At 40.7% G+C, this 17247-nt stretch overlaps 1 protein-coding gene across 1 annotated transcript in view; it reads left to right on the plus strand.

The window, feature by feature from the left end:
• SLC12A5 (solute carrier family 12 member 5) overlaps nt 1-17247 on the plus strand; it is a 687435-nt gene that overhangs the window by 214874 nt on the left and 455314 nt on the right. Inside the window, exon 3 of the mRNA XM_069243525.1 lies at nt 2807-2938. Within this exon, the coding sequence (XP_069099626.1) occupies nt 2807-2938 (132 nt within the window). The remainder of the gene's footprint in view (nt 1-2806; nt 2939-17247) is intronic.

Consider the following 17247-nt stretch of genomic DNA (forward strand, 5'->3'; position numbering starts at 1 on the left):
GGGCGAGTAGGCACTCTATGAAGATTGTGCTACTGAATATCGACATCAACAATATTGTGTTGCACTAATATCGTGGACAGAATATCAAGGGACAAAATATTGAAAAGTGCATATAGGGTAGTTTAGCTTTACTATTCCTAACTCCTCATTGACGTACCTTGACGATATATGTACTGTGTAGGGACATCTATGTGCAGTACGGTAAAGAAAATCTGTCTGTGTTGCTATTTTATTTTTGATATTCTGTCCCACCGATACTGTTGATTTGCTATTCAGCGGAGCACACTCCATGAAGATGCAAAGTTTGTGTTCTTCACTTCATTGGGTGAGAATATTTAAGTAGTCTGTTTAAAGAGGATCTGAGATGAATTGCTTCATATAGAGCAGTACACTGATGCTACTTGGCACGAGGCTCAAGTTTGGAATGAAGTTTGGGTGAGTCCTGGAGTCACCTGAATCTGGTCCTGTAAGGAGCTCATTAAGGTTACTGCTACTAGACGAGACCTGTTGTCAGAATTTTTTTTTAAAGAAGTACTCAATGTAAAGCCTCTGTGTCAAGTACTTTACATATGCTTTGGCATCAGGATCCTTGTTGTTGAGACATTGATGAAAAGCTAACCTTCTATTTTGGCCAGGTTGCCAGTATGACCACCATTGCCAAAAGGCAATGGCAATTATTAAGGGCATATACTGTCTAGGGGTGTCTGGGCAGGGTCATACAATTTCCTCTTTAGAAAAACACTCCCAATGGGACCTACTGATGGGTTAGAACGTTAAAAGACACAAACAGATACATAACATGTAGCCAGATTCCCAGAACTCATCATGTTCCTAAAAGATATGTTAACAACAAGGAATTCACTCAGAATGTGACTGCCTGTCAGACTGACTGTCTCAACTACATATTCATCTTTTTGGAAAATGATAACACTACTTGATACACACTAGAATAATATTGCTGGCATAATATGTGGGCACATAGGAAAGTAAACATTAGAGCAAAATAAGATAAAAACAACATAGTGCAGGCAAAAGCATGATCAGATTCAATAATTCTGCAAAACACAGAAGAAACAAAAAACTTAAAAAAACAAATTGCAGAGTTAAAATAGTTGAAAAGTCAAAATCTAGGTTCCAGATTTCAGTCAGTTCAGTGATTAGTTGACTGAAATTTAGAGCCTTGGACACCTTCGAGTGACAGGACACCTATCTACCTTTTTTCTATGTTTTTATTTCTGCCTTTTTTCAAATAGATATTTGAAAAAAGATAAGAGCAGAACAGTTGTGCTTTTAATTTGAAGTGAATCCAAAAAAACCTTAGAATTTTGTTATGAACATTCATTTTTCTACTTATCAAAAGTATTTTTCACATTTAATTGGAGAGCCTATGTATATTGTATTAATAATTTAAAGAAAGATACAATGACGGGAACAGGATATTCCTTAAAATGCTATTGAAGGCTGATGGTGAAAGAGACGTTGGTGGAAACAAAACGTAGTTTGCAGAATAGAGAAGAAAATCCACAAGAAATGACAAACTGTACTAATAAAGTCCGCGTTAACCTTGCAATAATTAATTGTAAAGGTTCAAATGCAAGGATGATAAACTGGGAATATGGGTATCAATGTCCATCAGGTGATGTAATGGACAGATCAAGATCCCGCTTCAGTTGAAAATTAAGGTAGACACTGGTAAATAATTTTTGATGGGGGATATAAAGAGGTGAGTGGGAATAGTATATTTTGGGTTAAGAGAAGAGATTGGCAGTGAGAAAAGAAAGAGACTGCAATGAGTGTGTTGCATAATATGAAAGTGCAGATATGGGTGTAGGTTGAATACCTAAAGGGTTTGGGAATAAGGATGGCTGGTCGAAAGATATGGAGGTGAAACAAGACAGTGGTGCTGAGTTTGGTGGATGAATCTGACATAAACAGCGATGATTTTGTATGTGAGCGAAGAGAATAGTCGCTTGGAAAGAACATTTCAGAGGAGGAGGATTTTGATGAGAGTGCCAGATTTGAGGCTATACTTCTGGGATAAGAAGTGTGAATCTGCATTTACCCATGGCACTTTTCGCAAAAAAGCTGTAGAAAACGGTGAACACACTATCAGAAGATAGAGATGTCATAGCAAGAAAACAGCTTAGGTCAAGTTTGGTTAGGTAGTTTAATGAAATTGTTTTTTTGCAGTGCTTTACATCTAGATAACATACGTCTCTCCTAATATGGACAGGAAGTTAGTTCCACAGACTAGGTGCTAGAAGGACAAACAAACAGAAGGTAGAGGGGTGACATTCGGGGTCTCGGGACCCACAATAGGATGAGGCATAAGGAACATTTGGGGGTTACATAGTTTAACAAGAGAACCTAAGTGGACACATTTAGAGATGAGTCAAAGAGAGTGAAACCTCAGTTAAAGAAGCATGGGTATACAACCAGTTTGAGCAGTGTACAGAGACATGTGGGCTTTATGTGCAAGAGGAAATATAATACAAATTATGCAGCCCTGAATAATTACAAATGGATCATTGACACATTTGGGGAGCTCAACAGAAAGAGAATAGTATTAATTAAGAGAGGCAGCACAAGAGTTTGATTGATTAAATCAGAAGAAAGGAAGAAGTGATTAGATGTTATGAATGTTGTAGAGATGGAAACAACAGTTTTGGAGACACTGGACATATCTATTCAGTTGTGGGCTTCTGGAAGAACAATAATTCTGTGTAACCACTCATGTTCTGGAAGGCCCTTGGTGCTTTATAGAAAGAGGGTAACCATTAATCACTATGCTTTCTCCAATGTTCAGGAAGAGATGGACACCAGTCCCATGGTCTCTTCACTCATTGGCGGCCTGGCAAACTATACCAACTTAACCCAAGGGGTGCGGGAACACGAGGAAGCAGAAAACAATGAAGGTGCCAAGAAAAAGCCCGTGCAGGTATGTGGAGACAGTAGAACTCTGAAATGGTTCTCTCTTTTGTGAGGTGTCTGGTTGATGGTGTAATCCTAATGCTGTCTTTTTCCCATGCATATTAATCAAAAATGACTATTACTTTTTTATCATGTAAGTCACTTGGTCAGTCAGGGAGAACACAATACAGTAAGGTGACCATTGAGCTCCATGTCTCTAAAACACCATGTTTCCAGTATGGGCTTTCATTAAACACACTGTTGCTTTCTGGGAGTTATAGTCTTGGTTCAAAACTAAACAAGGTTAATGGTTTGTCAAATACAATGGGTTGCAAAAGGAAAGCAGGGCTGAAATATGGTGCCCATTCTATGTAGCCATAGGACACCATTCTCTATAAGACAATATAATAAATGTAATTATGGATCAAAAAATAATACCTCTGACAGAGAGTGAAGAAATAAGTAAAGATGATATTACCTCTGGCAGAGAGTGAAGAAATAGGTCAACATAATGTTTAGAAGTTTAAGAAAGGTGCTGTGAGATATAGGCCAATATTTATATTTTTTTAGCGCTGCATTTGCATATTTTTTTTATGCAAAGCGGCACAAACGTACAAAATATAATTGTATTTTGTAAGTTTGCGCCGACTTTGCGTAAAAAAATGATGCAAATGCGGCGCTAAAAAAGTATAAATACGGGCCATAGTGTTGCAACGGAGGATATGAAGAGTGAGCTAAGTCATCATCATCGTCGTCAAATAACTATTCAGCCAACAAAAGACCACAAAAGTACACAAAATTATGTATTTCTTGAGAACACAACCCATCATTTCTAAAAACTCATATTCCCTATGGGGATACAATAAAAATCATGTTTATGACAGCAAAAATGTCCTTATGGCCACAACAGTACACAAAATTTTAAAAAATTCCAGTTTATGAACAATAAGACAACATCTTAACATTTAATAATAGTAAGAAATCTGAATTACCCAGCGCTGCTAAATATTACCTTCTCGGCAGTGGAACATATTTAAACAAGCCTTGGCATAGCCAGTAGGTCACGCCTTTGGGACCTTATAAGTGTTTAACCAAGCAGCACATTATCCAGGGCGTTGTGCTGGCAGGGCTTTAAGAGCTATACAATTGCTACACATTACCCTAAAAAACAGAGCCATTGTATTGGAGAGAGGATGTGTGGCATTACATTTAGAGCTACCAACTTTGGAACTGGGGAGCAGTTAATGGAAAATGTACAATAATGTGAAACATGAAGCATGGTACCAAGCTGCCTGGGCTCCAAAATCATATCAGAAATTAAAGTTTGTTTACTCATGCATACACAGATACATTCTGGTTGGCAAATGGTGTCAGCTGAGCGCGTTCCCCCGGACACAAGCCAAATGTCCTGAAATGAACGATGCGGAAACGGAGCAGAACACAAGCAGGAAACTAACAAAACAAGCCAACGCAAAAGAAAAGAGTAGTGCGCCGTCCTGACCTCTATGGGCGATCGCGCAATAATCCATGTAAAAGGGTCAGACTCCATGGTGGGAACAAAACAGCCAAAAGGTGGCACAAAAATAAAACATTTACCAAAGAAACCAAAGGAATTTTGAAAGGCAGGCCAAGGAAAAAATTAAACTGATGGGTGTGTGATGGGTGTGGTGAAAGCCCACAGAAGTAGATTACAGCATGTTGAGAGACAGCTCAGGTGCGCTGCCTAGGTTCAACCTAAATATGGGGTCTTGTGGAATGCACTACGGTCTTTTGTCTGTATCTTTTTTATTTTTTATTATATACCCTGATGAGAGAATAGGCCTACATAGAGCATCGTGGCCATTTTGTAATCTAAACAAAGCTGTCCTTCCCTTTGCCTTGGTCAAAATTATAGTCCAGCGGGCGACATTACAGTCTATTGACCGTGTTCATAGTGAATAGTCTATCATCTTAGCAATAAAAACGTAACATGCGGTAGAAAACTCATTACATGCAGCATTACTCAGCAGGCTTGTAATTCAGAGTGAAGGCATGATAAGAGCAACGTATTCTAAACAGATTTCTGCGTTACAAAATGCACCTACTGGGTCTTTCTTTTGAATTACACGCCTACATCCCTGCCCTGCAGGATGTTGAATTTTTTCATAGTAAATAAACTGCTGACACTTCTTTATAGCAGAAGATAGAGGTCTATTTACTATAAACATAGTAAACTGACTGCAGTTCTCCTTGTATTTCCCGCCGTAAGTATACATGCCAACACTCCTGATTCAGGCGGGAGACTACCGATTTCAAGGCTAGTCTCCCTCCTCCCGATTCCTGCATGCAGAACCCTGATTTGGATTGCCAAATCATGATTAGTTGGAAACAAGGCAAAAGTGAAATGTTGATCCTTGTCACGCAAGCTCCCATCTCCCCCTCCAAGAATTACTTCTGACATAAAAAGGTAACGCTTTATGCCTAATTTTTGAAGGAGGATATTAGAGCGTAACAGCCCTCAACATTTTATTTCAGGCAGTGTTACATAGTGCATACAAAAACAGAGTTTATAACTCTGTTTTTGTTTGTACATGATATTAAACTGCCAAAAATGAAATACTGATTGACTGTCATCATACAAGCCAATATACCCAACTCAGTCAGATTGCCTCTGCTTCAATATAAGTAATTGGGAAAAATACATACTCCTGACTATTTTTTTGAAATCTCCCTCCTGCCTGCTCTAAAGTTTTGGCATGTAAAGATACATGCCAATAGACCAAGTATAGGTAAATTAAACATACCAATTGGGTATGAGCCAATGTTACCATGTTTAGGGGAGAGAGCACAAGCAGTTTTGCACTGGTGTGCATTGGTAAAGTGGGCAGAATCCTAAAACCAGCAAAAATAAGATCGGAAAAATGGAGGGAGGCAGACAAAACGTTGGGGGAAAACCACCCTAAGTGTGTCAGGTCTAACAAACATGAAAAGTGCTTTCAGTCAAAAAGTAAAGACAAGCTGAAGGTGTTACTTATGAAATGGAGTCACCTTGTAGTTAAGAATCATAGTGATAAGACTGGCAGACAATAAGGACATCGAATGCCTTTCTGGCCATCAGCCTAGAGTGTCAGGGCTTGGAAATGTGAGTTTATCTCATACTATGGCTGTCTACATCTCTGAGTCTGAAGAGTAACCAAAAGATCTCTTCAGCTTGATGTAACAGAGGAGAACATCTTAAGTACACATTTGAGCCAAGAGACTGGAGAAAGAGCCTTGTCATAGATTACATTCAGGGCTGCTGAATTATATGCTGCAGTGGCAATGTGCTTTCTTCATAATTATAGTTTAAAATCACTAATCACATAGGACACAGTCTACTACATAATGTCCAAATACAACACAGAATGTTGCTTCTAGCTCCAATCGATCCCACAGACCCTTTATAGCGGTTAACAGGTTACCTTTTAGTCATTGATTGCTGCATTTAGGTATTAAACTGGCACAAATGAGGTCAAACCTTTGCCCATATAGTATTATTTTGTGGTAAAATGGCTAAATAGGGTGATGGTACAGCCATAGAATGTGCTGCATTGTGTTGTCTAATTTGCATTTTCTTACTGCATAAGTTATTCAACCCTTTTGCTTAGTTTGGCCCTCCATTGCCACATAATTTTGGTGACCCTATTTAAACACAACCTTTAATATATGGTAGGGAGAGGTCCTAGAAGAGATTTATATATGTGGACAGATCATATTCAGGTTTCCTGCCCTACCATTCCCAGGCCCTTCCCAGGTTCCTTTTAGGTCTGTGAACTATAACATTGAAAAATAATAAATAAAACTGGGATCTACAGGGGTCTTAGCAGAAACTATTGATTAATGAAAAATAGGTCCAGAAGTAGGTTTCTTGCACAAAGGTAAAAAATAATTGGACTGAAAATATGATAGACAGAAATTACAGCTAAAGGTGAATGAGAGCCTGTCATCAATGTTTGCGTGGTGAGGAAGTACCATTAGAGAGACCCTAAGTGCGCCGGGGGTGGGGGGGGGGTTTGGGGGGCAGTGTGACAATACTAGCATGGTTATACAGTCACTGTGTCCCTTGGGGGCTGGGCTAGAGGCAGCTCAGTTTGCGGTGCGCACACTACAAAGTAACAGATAGTAATGACAGTCAGGCCTCCGGATACGGTGGCTGTGGTTTCAAAATGCTGCAGCAGTGAAAAAGAATACCTGCCTAAAACAATAAACTGTAAGGCCATGAAGCCTAGGGGGAAGACCAAACAAAGCGGTTAAACTGGAATGCCAGATGGGGCTCTCCTTACCGCGCGCACCTCCTGAAAAAGGTGGGGCTTCTATCACGCTTTCTAAACTCTACGCCATGAGTTCGCCTTGTGGCCAGTGCTGCGGCCATGACACAATCAACATTGAGCTTACTGAGTCCTTACTATTAATTACGAGGTCCGCCAGGTGGGCTCAAATGCAAACTCATGCACATTTTTAGCATCATATCTAAAAATTGGAATGAAGTTCGAAAAAATAAGAAATTTTGATTTTTTTGTATGAAGAGAAAATCACTATATGCTAGGGAGCCAAAAAAGATTAGCGATTTTTGCCACCGTAAAAAAAAGTACAGAACATCACAAAAAGAAATGGAGCAAAAAAGCAGACTTTTGTACATTGATAACATGTTGCTAAATTACACAGTACTGCAGACTAGCACACACGAAAACAGGTTATATGATCAAGTCTAAGCTTTATATTTAATTTCTAAATTTGCTCCTCAATGTCTTTCCTCACAAACTGCTGTTAGATACAGATTGGGGAAATGATGTCCCTTTCGGTATATTTGCTTGGCAGCTGCAGCATATACATGTGGATTGTTCAAAGACATGCACAGAAATTAAAGGAGAAGGGATCTAGTGTACTGAAGGTTTTGTAGTTACAAAACCTGTGATCACTCTTTGTGAGAACAAAACACTTTTTCAAAATGTACAAGATTACTTTTCTAAGCCAGATTATTGTATTCAAATTCTAAAAAAAGGTTTAGCAACCCCTTCCGCATCACAAGCAGAAGGGGGCATAATAGAAGCATTCCAGTCCTCTAGAATTGCAAAGTACTATTGGTTGAAACCAGAATTGCAGTTGCAAACCATTGAAAAAATACCAAGTTTGGGTACCCTTTGAGTATTGAGTTGAATGACCTTGGTGAGGCAGCAGGCATTGGTCCAGGGTACCAGTGCATGATCTTCAAATATGTTTTCAAATGTGAAACTTTTTTAAAGTTGCAAGCAGCACAAGTCCCTTCAATGAACAAGGGTTTCTTTTGGAGAAAAAAAAACCTTTCCCTTTTGGGAAACAAATGTAAGGATGAAGGTTTACTTTTCTTTACAGGTCATTACCTCTGCATTTGCAACTAATCATCAGAGGTTGCAAATTGAAACCTATGTACTTAAAATTAATTAGGAAGGTTGTTTAATGATGCCCGTGAATGATCAATTTGCGATGCAGTCTATTAGTACAAATGTTGCATCTCAAATTAAATCCTGTTTGCAAACCAGTCATGTTCAATTTGCATATCTTATGGTAAGGGGAGAGCACAACAAGCCCTCAATCATGCCTGACTTCTTCCAGGGTGTGAGGGGGCATATTTTAAATGGCTAGAGATTTCAGAAGAGGGTCCTTAAAAAAGATGGGAAGACTTTGGCGTTTCCACCATAAATAAAAATACAACCTAGTGTTCCACTTCAACACATTATCCTCCTGAATCCCACCTGTGTCCTTTTTTCCAATCAATCCAGAGGTAGATGATTTTTGGTGGCTTTTTAGGATATCAACTTCAGTACATTAGAGACATTACATTAAAAATAAGGTAAGTATAAGAGTTAAATAAGATAAGGATAATCATTACCAAACCAAAAATGTAGGTGAAAGGAAACTAAATTAAATTGAAAAAAAGGTTATAGCTAGGGTATAAGCTCACCGAAATGATCTAATGTCCCACAATGTACTGGATGAGATGTAATCATCCACATAGTGGTCTTAGAATATAATGAAATATACCCTTGTAGAGAGAAGTCTAAATAATCTCTCACTCACAAGAACATCTTTCAAAGATGGTTATCTGAATTTTTTTTCATGGATACCTTTTATTGCTTTGTTGTCATTCTTACAAATAGCTTTTTGCATGTTTGTGTGTGCTCATTTCTAAAGTCTGCCGTCTTGCTCTAATTGATTTATCATATTCCATTAGACTAGGGATGGCTTTAAAAGTGGCACATTTAGCACAGGGTCCTTCCAATGCTCGCACACCCTTTAGTAGATTTGAGGTGTCTTCATAGACTCTCTCGGCATATGCATGGGTTTAAAGAATGGTAGATGGGAAGGAGAGGGTATAACAAGAATTCCCAAAACAATAATGATTGCCCATGCTTTAGTCCCTATTCTAGACTTCGAAAATGAAAATTGAAACATAAAACAGTCTTTTTAAGACTGAGATATCTCAGCTGGATTTCTTCTATTTTATATAGTATATTTAGTCACCTATTCATGCATACAGCTCGCCATGGCAGCATATGTTTTAAGCATTGAATTTAATATGTTATGGCAAAAAACTTCTTATTGATTTGATATGTTAGGGCGAAAACAAAAAAACAAAAATCTCACCTCCTCATAATCTTAATTGTTATTCTTCATCACTAATTCTAGCTCCACATATGTATTCATTTTGATTAAGTTACAGCAAGAGAGAGATTGAGTAATATTGACAGTGCTTGGTAAAAGGAGCGAGCCCTCGTATCCCGCTTGTGCTATGTTTCTTTGTGTGACTCCCCAAGCCTTTTCTGATCTTTGCATTTACCTCCACTGATGACAGATGTCTGTACTCCTTGACTCATTCCCCATGTGCTTCTGTTAATTGTACCAACTCTACATCTCAAAATCTACACTGTTCTGGTGTGTTGGCCTGCACGCGGGGAATACTGTTTTTATAAAAAGTACAGCACACAAAGAATTCAGTATATTTTATGATTTTTAATGTATAGCAAATCTATCTAAAAGTAGTAGCAACACACTCATTAGAGAACATTTTATTGTATTAGGAGCATCTTAAAATCAAGCTTCTGTACATAGAACTGTATGATGTGTGTAACTTGTTGGCAACTAGATAATAGAGACCAGGGCGTGATGTGTTGAGCAGCACTATTATTGGGATGGCTTGGGGTCCCATATTTATCTCTTCCACCACTTGTATTTACACTTTCTACCTTGCACTCTACATATAAACACTTAGAGATGCCAGCAGATAAAGAGATTTACCAGGATTTCCATGCTGAAATAGGTAAGAATGCCATTTGATCAATTCTTTGCCTTTATGCGGGCAAAAGCTCTTGCAGCACTCTGTGGAGCTTTTAAGGTACTGTCAATTGTAATGCTAGCTTCTCTCCATGTCTTTTATTCTTCTGTTTTGCTCACATACAAGTGGGACTCTTCTGCCACTGTTGTTTCCATAATCTCTGTAATATGAGTAAAAATATGAATGTATATCTGTCCAGTGGTAGCATCAACATACAAGAAGATTCAAAGATGTATGTAACTATGTATGAGCCTAATTAATCTCATATTTATTTGATCAGATTTTTTTATGTATTTTACATATACTTTTTTTCTGAAGTAAAAACTGGTTGGTTTAATTCCGTCAGTCGTACTGACATACACCCAGTACGTTAGCTGCAATTGACTCACAAAGGGCTACCAAAATGTCAATGAGACCGCATGGGAAATATGGCTTTGAAAGCTACTCTTCAGTCAGCTCAGGAAAATCCAAAAGAATGGCAGTTAGCAAAAATGGTAGGCCTGTAGTTGACTTCTTGCTCAAAGGCCTAAAGGTGGGGAACTCACTCTTCCTGACCTAGAGACGGCCTACTCTTTGATGCAAGGACAAGAAAGCAAAGAGGAATGAGTTTGCCAGGGAACAGACCCCTCTGCCACGTTGGATTTCGGGGTGGTAAAATGGGTGACTCAGGCTACACTGGCAAAAACCTGGCTATTCGCCCACCCTTAAATGGGGTGGACAAGCTGCAAGATTTAATGACCAGCCCTTCCATTAAACTCTGAAGGACTTCCTAATTTGTAAAGAAACTAATATCAAAGCCCACCTGCATGTAGACACGGGTTGGCCCAACTTTGACCCAGTTCCTCCAAAACAAACAATAATGACACTACTTTTCCTACTGTTTCCCACAAGACCATTGTTTGCTCAAACTTCAATTGGAATAGTGTAAATACTTTTCTCTGCTTTATCTTCATCAACGTTCACCACATTTTTGTGGTAGGTATTTATTATATGTTCTCTTGCCAAAGCTTAGTTTGGAACTAATTGTTTGAACTTCATTGCTTATTTGAGTTATTGACTCTTATTAGCTCCCTATTCATTCTGCAGAACAGGTTTTGAGCTTGGCTCATGCTTCAAAAGGTTGAAACAAGGGTACATTAAAGAGACCACTGGTTTGCCTCTTGTGACATTTTAGCTAAGGTGTGGTTGAAGTTCAGCTAGGACCTATGCTCAGTGGTGGCTGACATAAATTAAAAGTGGTGGGGCAGATGGAGGGGGTGCGTTGGGTGGTGCGGGGGGGTTAATAAAAAACACTTATCTGGTGCTGCCGGACGCTTCATGCTCCTGTGCTTCCTAGTCCCAGCATCAAAGACTCCCTGAGCAATCCCCATGCGGCTCTCATGCGGCTCTCATGCTATTACCTAGTAAAAGAGCAGCACGGGGATTGGCCTAAGCCGGCTGGTTTGCCGCTCGCTCAGGCAGAGCAAATATGTGCTGTTTCTCCAACCCAGCTGTCAAATACATCTGGGTTAAAGGAACATAACTGCACGTCTGTTAGGCCGACCTAGAACGGCCGGCCAAACAGACGTGCATAGTTAAGGGCACACTGCACTCCCACCTCCTCCCTCTTCTCTCCCATGGCCTGGTCCCGCCACTCCCTGTACGGCTGGCTCAGCCATCAGCAGAAAAATAATACGACAGTGAAATATTGTTTTATTTTTCTGCTGTTGGCTCTGAGCCCGCGAGGCGACACTGCTGCCTGTACTGAGGCAAGTTATCCCCTTCCGTCTCTGTCTTCTCAGTGAGATTCTTACTTGAAGTTTTCTTACTTTCAATCAGTGACTGAGTCTTGGACCTCAACAAAGGGATGTCCTTTCTCACAAGTACTTAGCCACTATCTGCCTCCCCATCACAGTCACAAAAACTATTCCTACTGTTGCAGATAAAATACTTCTTAGTGTGAGGGTATATCCGGCTACTTTAGGGAGTCACTTTTTCTTGAGGTTAATCTGCTGTGTTAGTGCTTTTTACACTAACCTAGAGCATATTTTTATAATGCGTGGACTGTATCTTATTTGCCTGTGATCATTGTGTTCTTATTCTTTTCATTTAGGGAATATCAGTAGACGGTTACATAATGCAATTTTAAATGTATCTGTATAATGTGTAATGTATATGTACCTAATCTTCATCTGTAGAACCACTAATGGGTTATCGAAGGGAGTTTATTCGGAGTCACTGGAATTAAGCAAGTCTGCAACTGAAGCATTTTCTACATAACTTTGGATGTATTGCACTAGCCATATAATCCACCAGAAATTCCATAATTTGCTAAGAAAGGGGCCATATGTGGTGCCACACAGTGGCAGGGCCTTTACATAGTGCTTAATTTGAGCCGGTGATTGCAGGTAGGGCCCATCTGCGCTCATTTCTGGTGACTGGCACTTGTTTTTAACTCAGCAAACTTTAACCCTGAGCTAGAGGGAGAAAAACACAAAAGGTAAAATAAGGAGTTAAAAATAGGCAGAAAACAGAGAACAAGGGAGAAAGCAGGGTTGAAATAGATGTGCAAACATGAGAGGCAGGTAAAGAGACATCAGTGGAATTAAGACTAAACTGCCTTGGTATTGAGGACTCCTCGGCGGCTGGCGGCTTCTGAGAAAAACTTTGGGCCCCGCACTTATTTTTTACAAATTAAGCACTGATTAACTGGTCGCCTTCAGTTGCTGATTGATATAACCAGGTCCAATACGGGCAGTCATTGAGTTAACCTCTTGCACATGCATTATTGTATTGTGTGTTAACATGTCAAAATAGTCAACTAATTATCCGACAGGATGCCACTTAATAAAAGGCTTCCTCTGACAGCCAGTTCCCTTGTGCCTCAATGCTAATGTGGGTGGGCCAAGGCCTTAATGTGCAAATCTACTTCCAGGACAGTTTGGTTATCATTTCTGATGTGCTAATGGGGTCCAATCAATTCTTTTTGCAATACATGCGGAATATTTGCTTTACATCGTCAGAAAAACATGGCTGTATTTATTGTAATGCGTGAAATATTTATGTCATTTTTAGAGAAGAGGTGCTTTATATTGTTAAATGCCGTGCATGGCATAGCTATATAAATATGTTTCCAATGTGAAAACATTTTATCATGATATTATGAAAAAACCTATGCAATGAAGATTTACACACTTTAAGAAGCGGAGATGTCTGTTTTTTTGAAACCATGTAAATAAGAGCTCAAAGGATAGCAAATACAATCCGGCAATCAAAATGATATTTGTTGGTGGCAACTTGTAATATGAGTGTGATTGAAACAATGTAACTTTATGGGGAACATGCAGTGAGTGGAAGGTGAGTGGAAAGGGATGGGGCAACGGAACAGCAAATGCAGATGCCTGCCATCGGGAGTGCCATGTGTGGGTATGGGTCTGATGCAGACAGGGCACCCTGTGAAAGATTGGTGGTCTACCGCATTGTCATTAGTGCCCACTCTGTAACAGACCGCTAAGTAGACCATGGCAGACCACACTGTCATTAACCTGTTAGGGGAAAACTTCCAGCTTCAGTCGCGGCTGTCGACTATGAAAAGTGGCTGGGGGAGGGGGGAATAAAACAAAAATAAAGAAATGTATATTAAAAAAACGTACCTGAACTTCACCACCTCGCTGCAGCTCCACCGCTCTCCGTCGCACTCCAGGCACCAAGCCTGCCCAGCGGCCAATCATGACGCTACTCAAAGCAGCATTATGATTGGCTGGAGCACCCTGGCTGGGCGCTGCAACACAGACTGGGAGCCTGGGCTTGCTCTCTCCAACTCGGCAACACAGTGCCGGCTTGGAGAGAGCCCTTGTGCGCATGCGTGTTTCACTGGCCCGAGACGGCTGGCCAAACATACATGCACACTGAGGGGAGTGCTCTATGGACTCCCCTCAGTACTCGTCACCCCCATGGCACCACCCCTTTCAAAATAAGATGATAATTAACATCGTTTATTATCGCTTTATTTTTAATGGTTTGCAGCTCCGGCTGCTGGCTGGGGTTGGGAGGGGGCTACGCTCCTCCGCCATAGCGGAGGAGCCGCCCCTGTCCAGCTTGTCAGTGACACTTTCATGTTCTGGGGACAGTTTCAGTGGCCATTTTGTAACTGGGGTGGGAGAGTGTGGCAGCATAACTGGGGCAGTTCTGAGGGGCTCTATTGTGAAGGGTAAAGGGAAGTTCAAGAGTCACTGGGATGAGGTATTAAATACAATTTCATGGGGCAAGTCATGTACTGCGGAGAACCTGCTAGATTTTCACCGGTTGCAATTAGAACTACGACAGGCTTAAACAAAAAATGACAACAGATTGGTGAGCAAGCTTGCAAAATCCAATTTTGTGTCAACATCCAAGTATGCATCCATAGATATTTATGTTTTTGAAAGATCTTGAGGAGGAGGAAAAGAACTGGAAAACAAAAGCTCAAGACAGAAGAAGGAACCTATTGGCCGGTGCTTAATATAACAAGACCATCTAACAGGAATCGTCTTGCAGAGATCTTCTATTGCAGGTTTTTTTGACTTGGGCTGGCTCAGTGGATATTGCCATTTAGGTGCATGAATTTGACTTCATGGGCTCAAGCTGTGATTGTGCAATATCATGCTGGAAGATCTTTGTGTAGTTGAATTGGTACCTTTCTTGGAGGGGCACTTGTGGCTCCACGATTATACAGTGAAATTCCAAACTTTTCTTTCTCATCTATAATTTTAAAACGTGGGCAGCAGCAACAGTACTACCAGTACCACCAAGACAAGGTCAGAGAAATAGGCAGGACTGTCTGGTACAGCATGTGGGTGCCCATTGTCTATGTAACAAACTCAGCTCTTTGCTGCAAGGATGCTTGCATGAGCTCGCTCTTCTGTCTTTAGTAGCGCATAGCTGCCAAGGAGTCACTCAAGACTACAGATGTATGGCCTGCTTACAGCAGAAATGCAGCGGTTAATTTAAGTCAGTACTTTCCTGTACTCAGCACTGGCACTTAATTGCCAACATCAGCTCTTATGACAGTCTGCCACATGGTGGTGCTGCCTGCCGATTTTAGAAATGAGCACAACAGTCATTTATTAATTCAATATGCATTAAAAAGGACTAATACCTGTCGACCAACCTATTCAATAGTGTCGGGTGCCTGGATTTGAATTATCACACTTGTAGGAGTGTGATGGTTAGTAGTTGTGTTGTTACTGTCATTGGCAACACTGGTAGGGGCAATGGATGGATCAAGCGGAACTGGCCTCCTGACAAGAACCCTGGCACTTATGTTTTTTTAAATAAATGAAGCACTTAAGAAAGGTATGGTACAGGACTCCACCGGAGCTGGGAGTACTAAGAAAGGTATGGCACAGGAGGCTCTGCACTCTACTGGAGCGGGAGTCTGTCCGGATACTGGTGGTTCCAGTCCTTGTATCAAATTTACAGACCATCAGATTATGTGAAAACATTCCTTTGTGTTTTCTTAATGTGGGAATCAATACATCTTCTTGTAATGTTAATAAAGTAAGAGTGCTCACTGTGTCAAAAAATATGGAAATGCTTTAAATCCTAATCTGAAGCCTAAAGTTTACTAGTTGCAAGATTTCTCTAAATTGAACAACACATTTTTCCTACACCTTGACAATTTGTGAGAGTTGGGTTCATATTGGCAAAATCTCATAGATTACCTCCAAGGTGAAAGAAGTCTCTACTTGTGAGGAGGGTCTCACAAGTGTGTTTTTTCACCCCACTTCTTCTTGAAAGGGGTGCTGCTAAGAATAGAGGGTGGGCTCTCCCATGCAATGTTTTAAGTGGGTGAAGGTCTCTGTGAAACTAACAGATAATTAAGTACTTGGCATGGTAATGACTCAGGTAAGAATTTATAGTGTCCACTAACAGAACTATCCAATCAGAAAAGGATATTTCCATGGGAAACTTAGATATGGCTTTGTATATTCAGACTAGAATAAAGCAGTATTTTGATGATTTTGGAAGCAATACGGTGTCCAATTAACCCTTTAGCTGCTGGGCCTTCTTCCCCTCACCCCTCCCCCACCCCCACCCCCCCAAGTTCTGAGTCCTTTTCTGGCTATTTGGGCTGGTTTGTGCTTAAGCCTCCTTAGATTTGTGACCACATAATGTATCCACAGCAAATGTGTGTCCTTTTTTCCACATCCTGGGGATTCTAAAGGTACCCAAGGTAACCCTGGTGGGGACCAAGAAAATAGCCAAAATATAGCTAAATATTGAGGGTTTTGGGAAAAATAGGAAAAAGTGCTCTGGATAAAAGTGTGTGATTTTTTCATACAAATGGCATCAACAAACGGTCTGCTTTGCTAAAGTCATCATCTTCGGAGCTTTCAGGAACATGCAGAGCTGAATTAAATAACCTAGGGCCATATGTAAGAAAAGTGGTGCTGCATCCAGTGCAGCGCCACTTTTCTTGCGCCCCTTAGCGCCCTCCTAACGCCGCCATGTGTGCGCCGAATCTAAGATGCGGCACACCATGGCGGTAGTTAGGGAACTAGCATCAAAATTCTTGTTCGGAGCTTTGCAGGATTAGCATAAAAAATCTTGCAAAGCCGGTTGAGGCCCATTGTAAACAATGGTGTGCCTCCTTTCAACGCCTGCTCTGAGCAGGCGTTAAAAGTGCCGAAAGAAATGACATAAAGAAATCTGGGCAGTAGGACAGCCAGGTTGGAGGAAAGCACCTCCAGGCCAGCTGTCCACTGAAGACCGCTGGTGGTATTTGGAGTCACCTGCCCACCAGGGTATCTGTGGAAATTTCTTTCCTGTCGCAGGCAGATGACCACCCCCTGACCCCCCCTTCCAAGACAGCACCTCCTTCTCCCCGTTCCACAACAGCACCACCCTCCCCGCATACACGCACACACACACCCACATGCACCCTGCATACACACATTCACCAACACGCATATCGACATACATTCACCAACACACATATCTACATGAATTCACCAACACGCATACCTACATGAATTCACCACCACGCA

Source organism: Pleurodeles waltl, chromosome 7, assembly GCF_031143425.1.
Source record: "Pleurodeles waltl isolate 20211129_DDA chromosome 7, aPleWal1.hap1.20221129, whole genome shotgun sequence".
In the NCBI taxonomy this organism is placed as follows: domain Eukaryota; kingdom Metazoa; phylum Chordata; class Amphibia; order Caudata; family Salamandridae; genus Pleurodeles; species Pleurodeles waltl.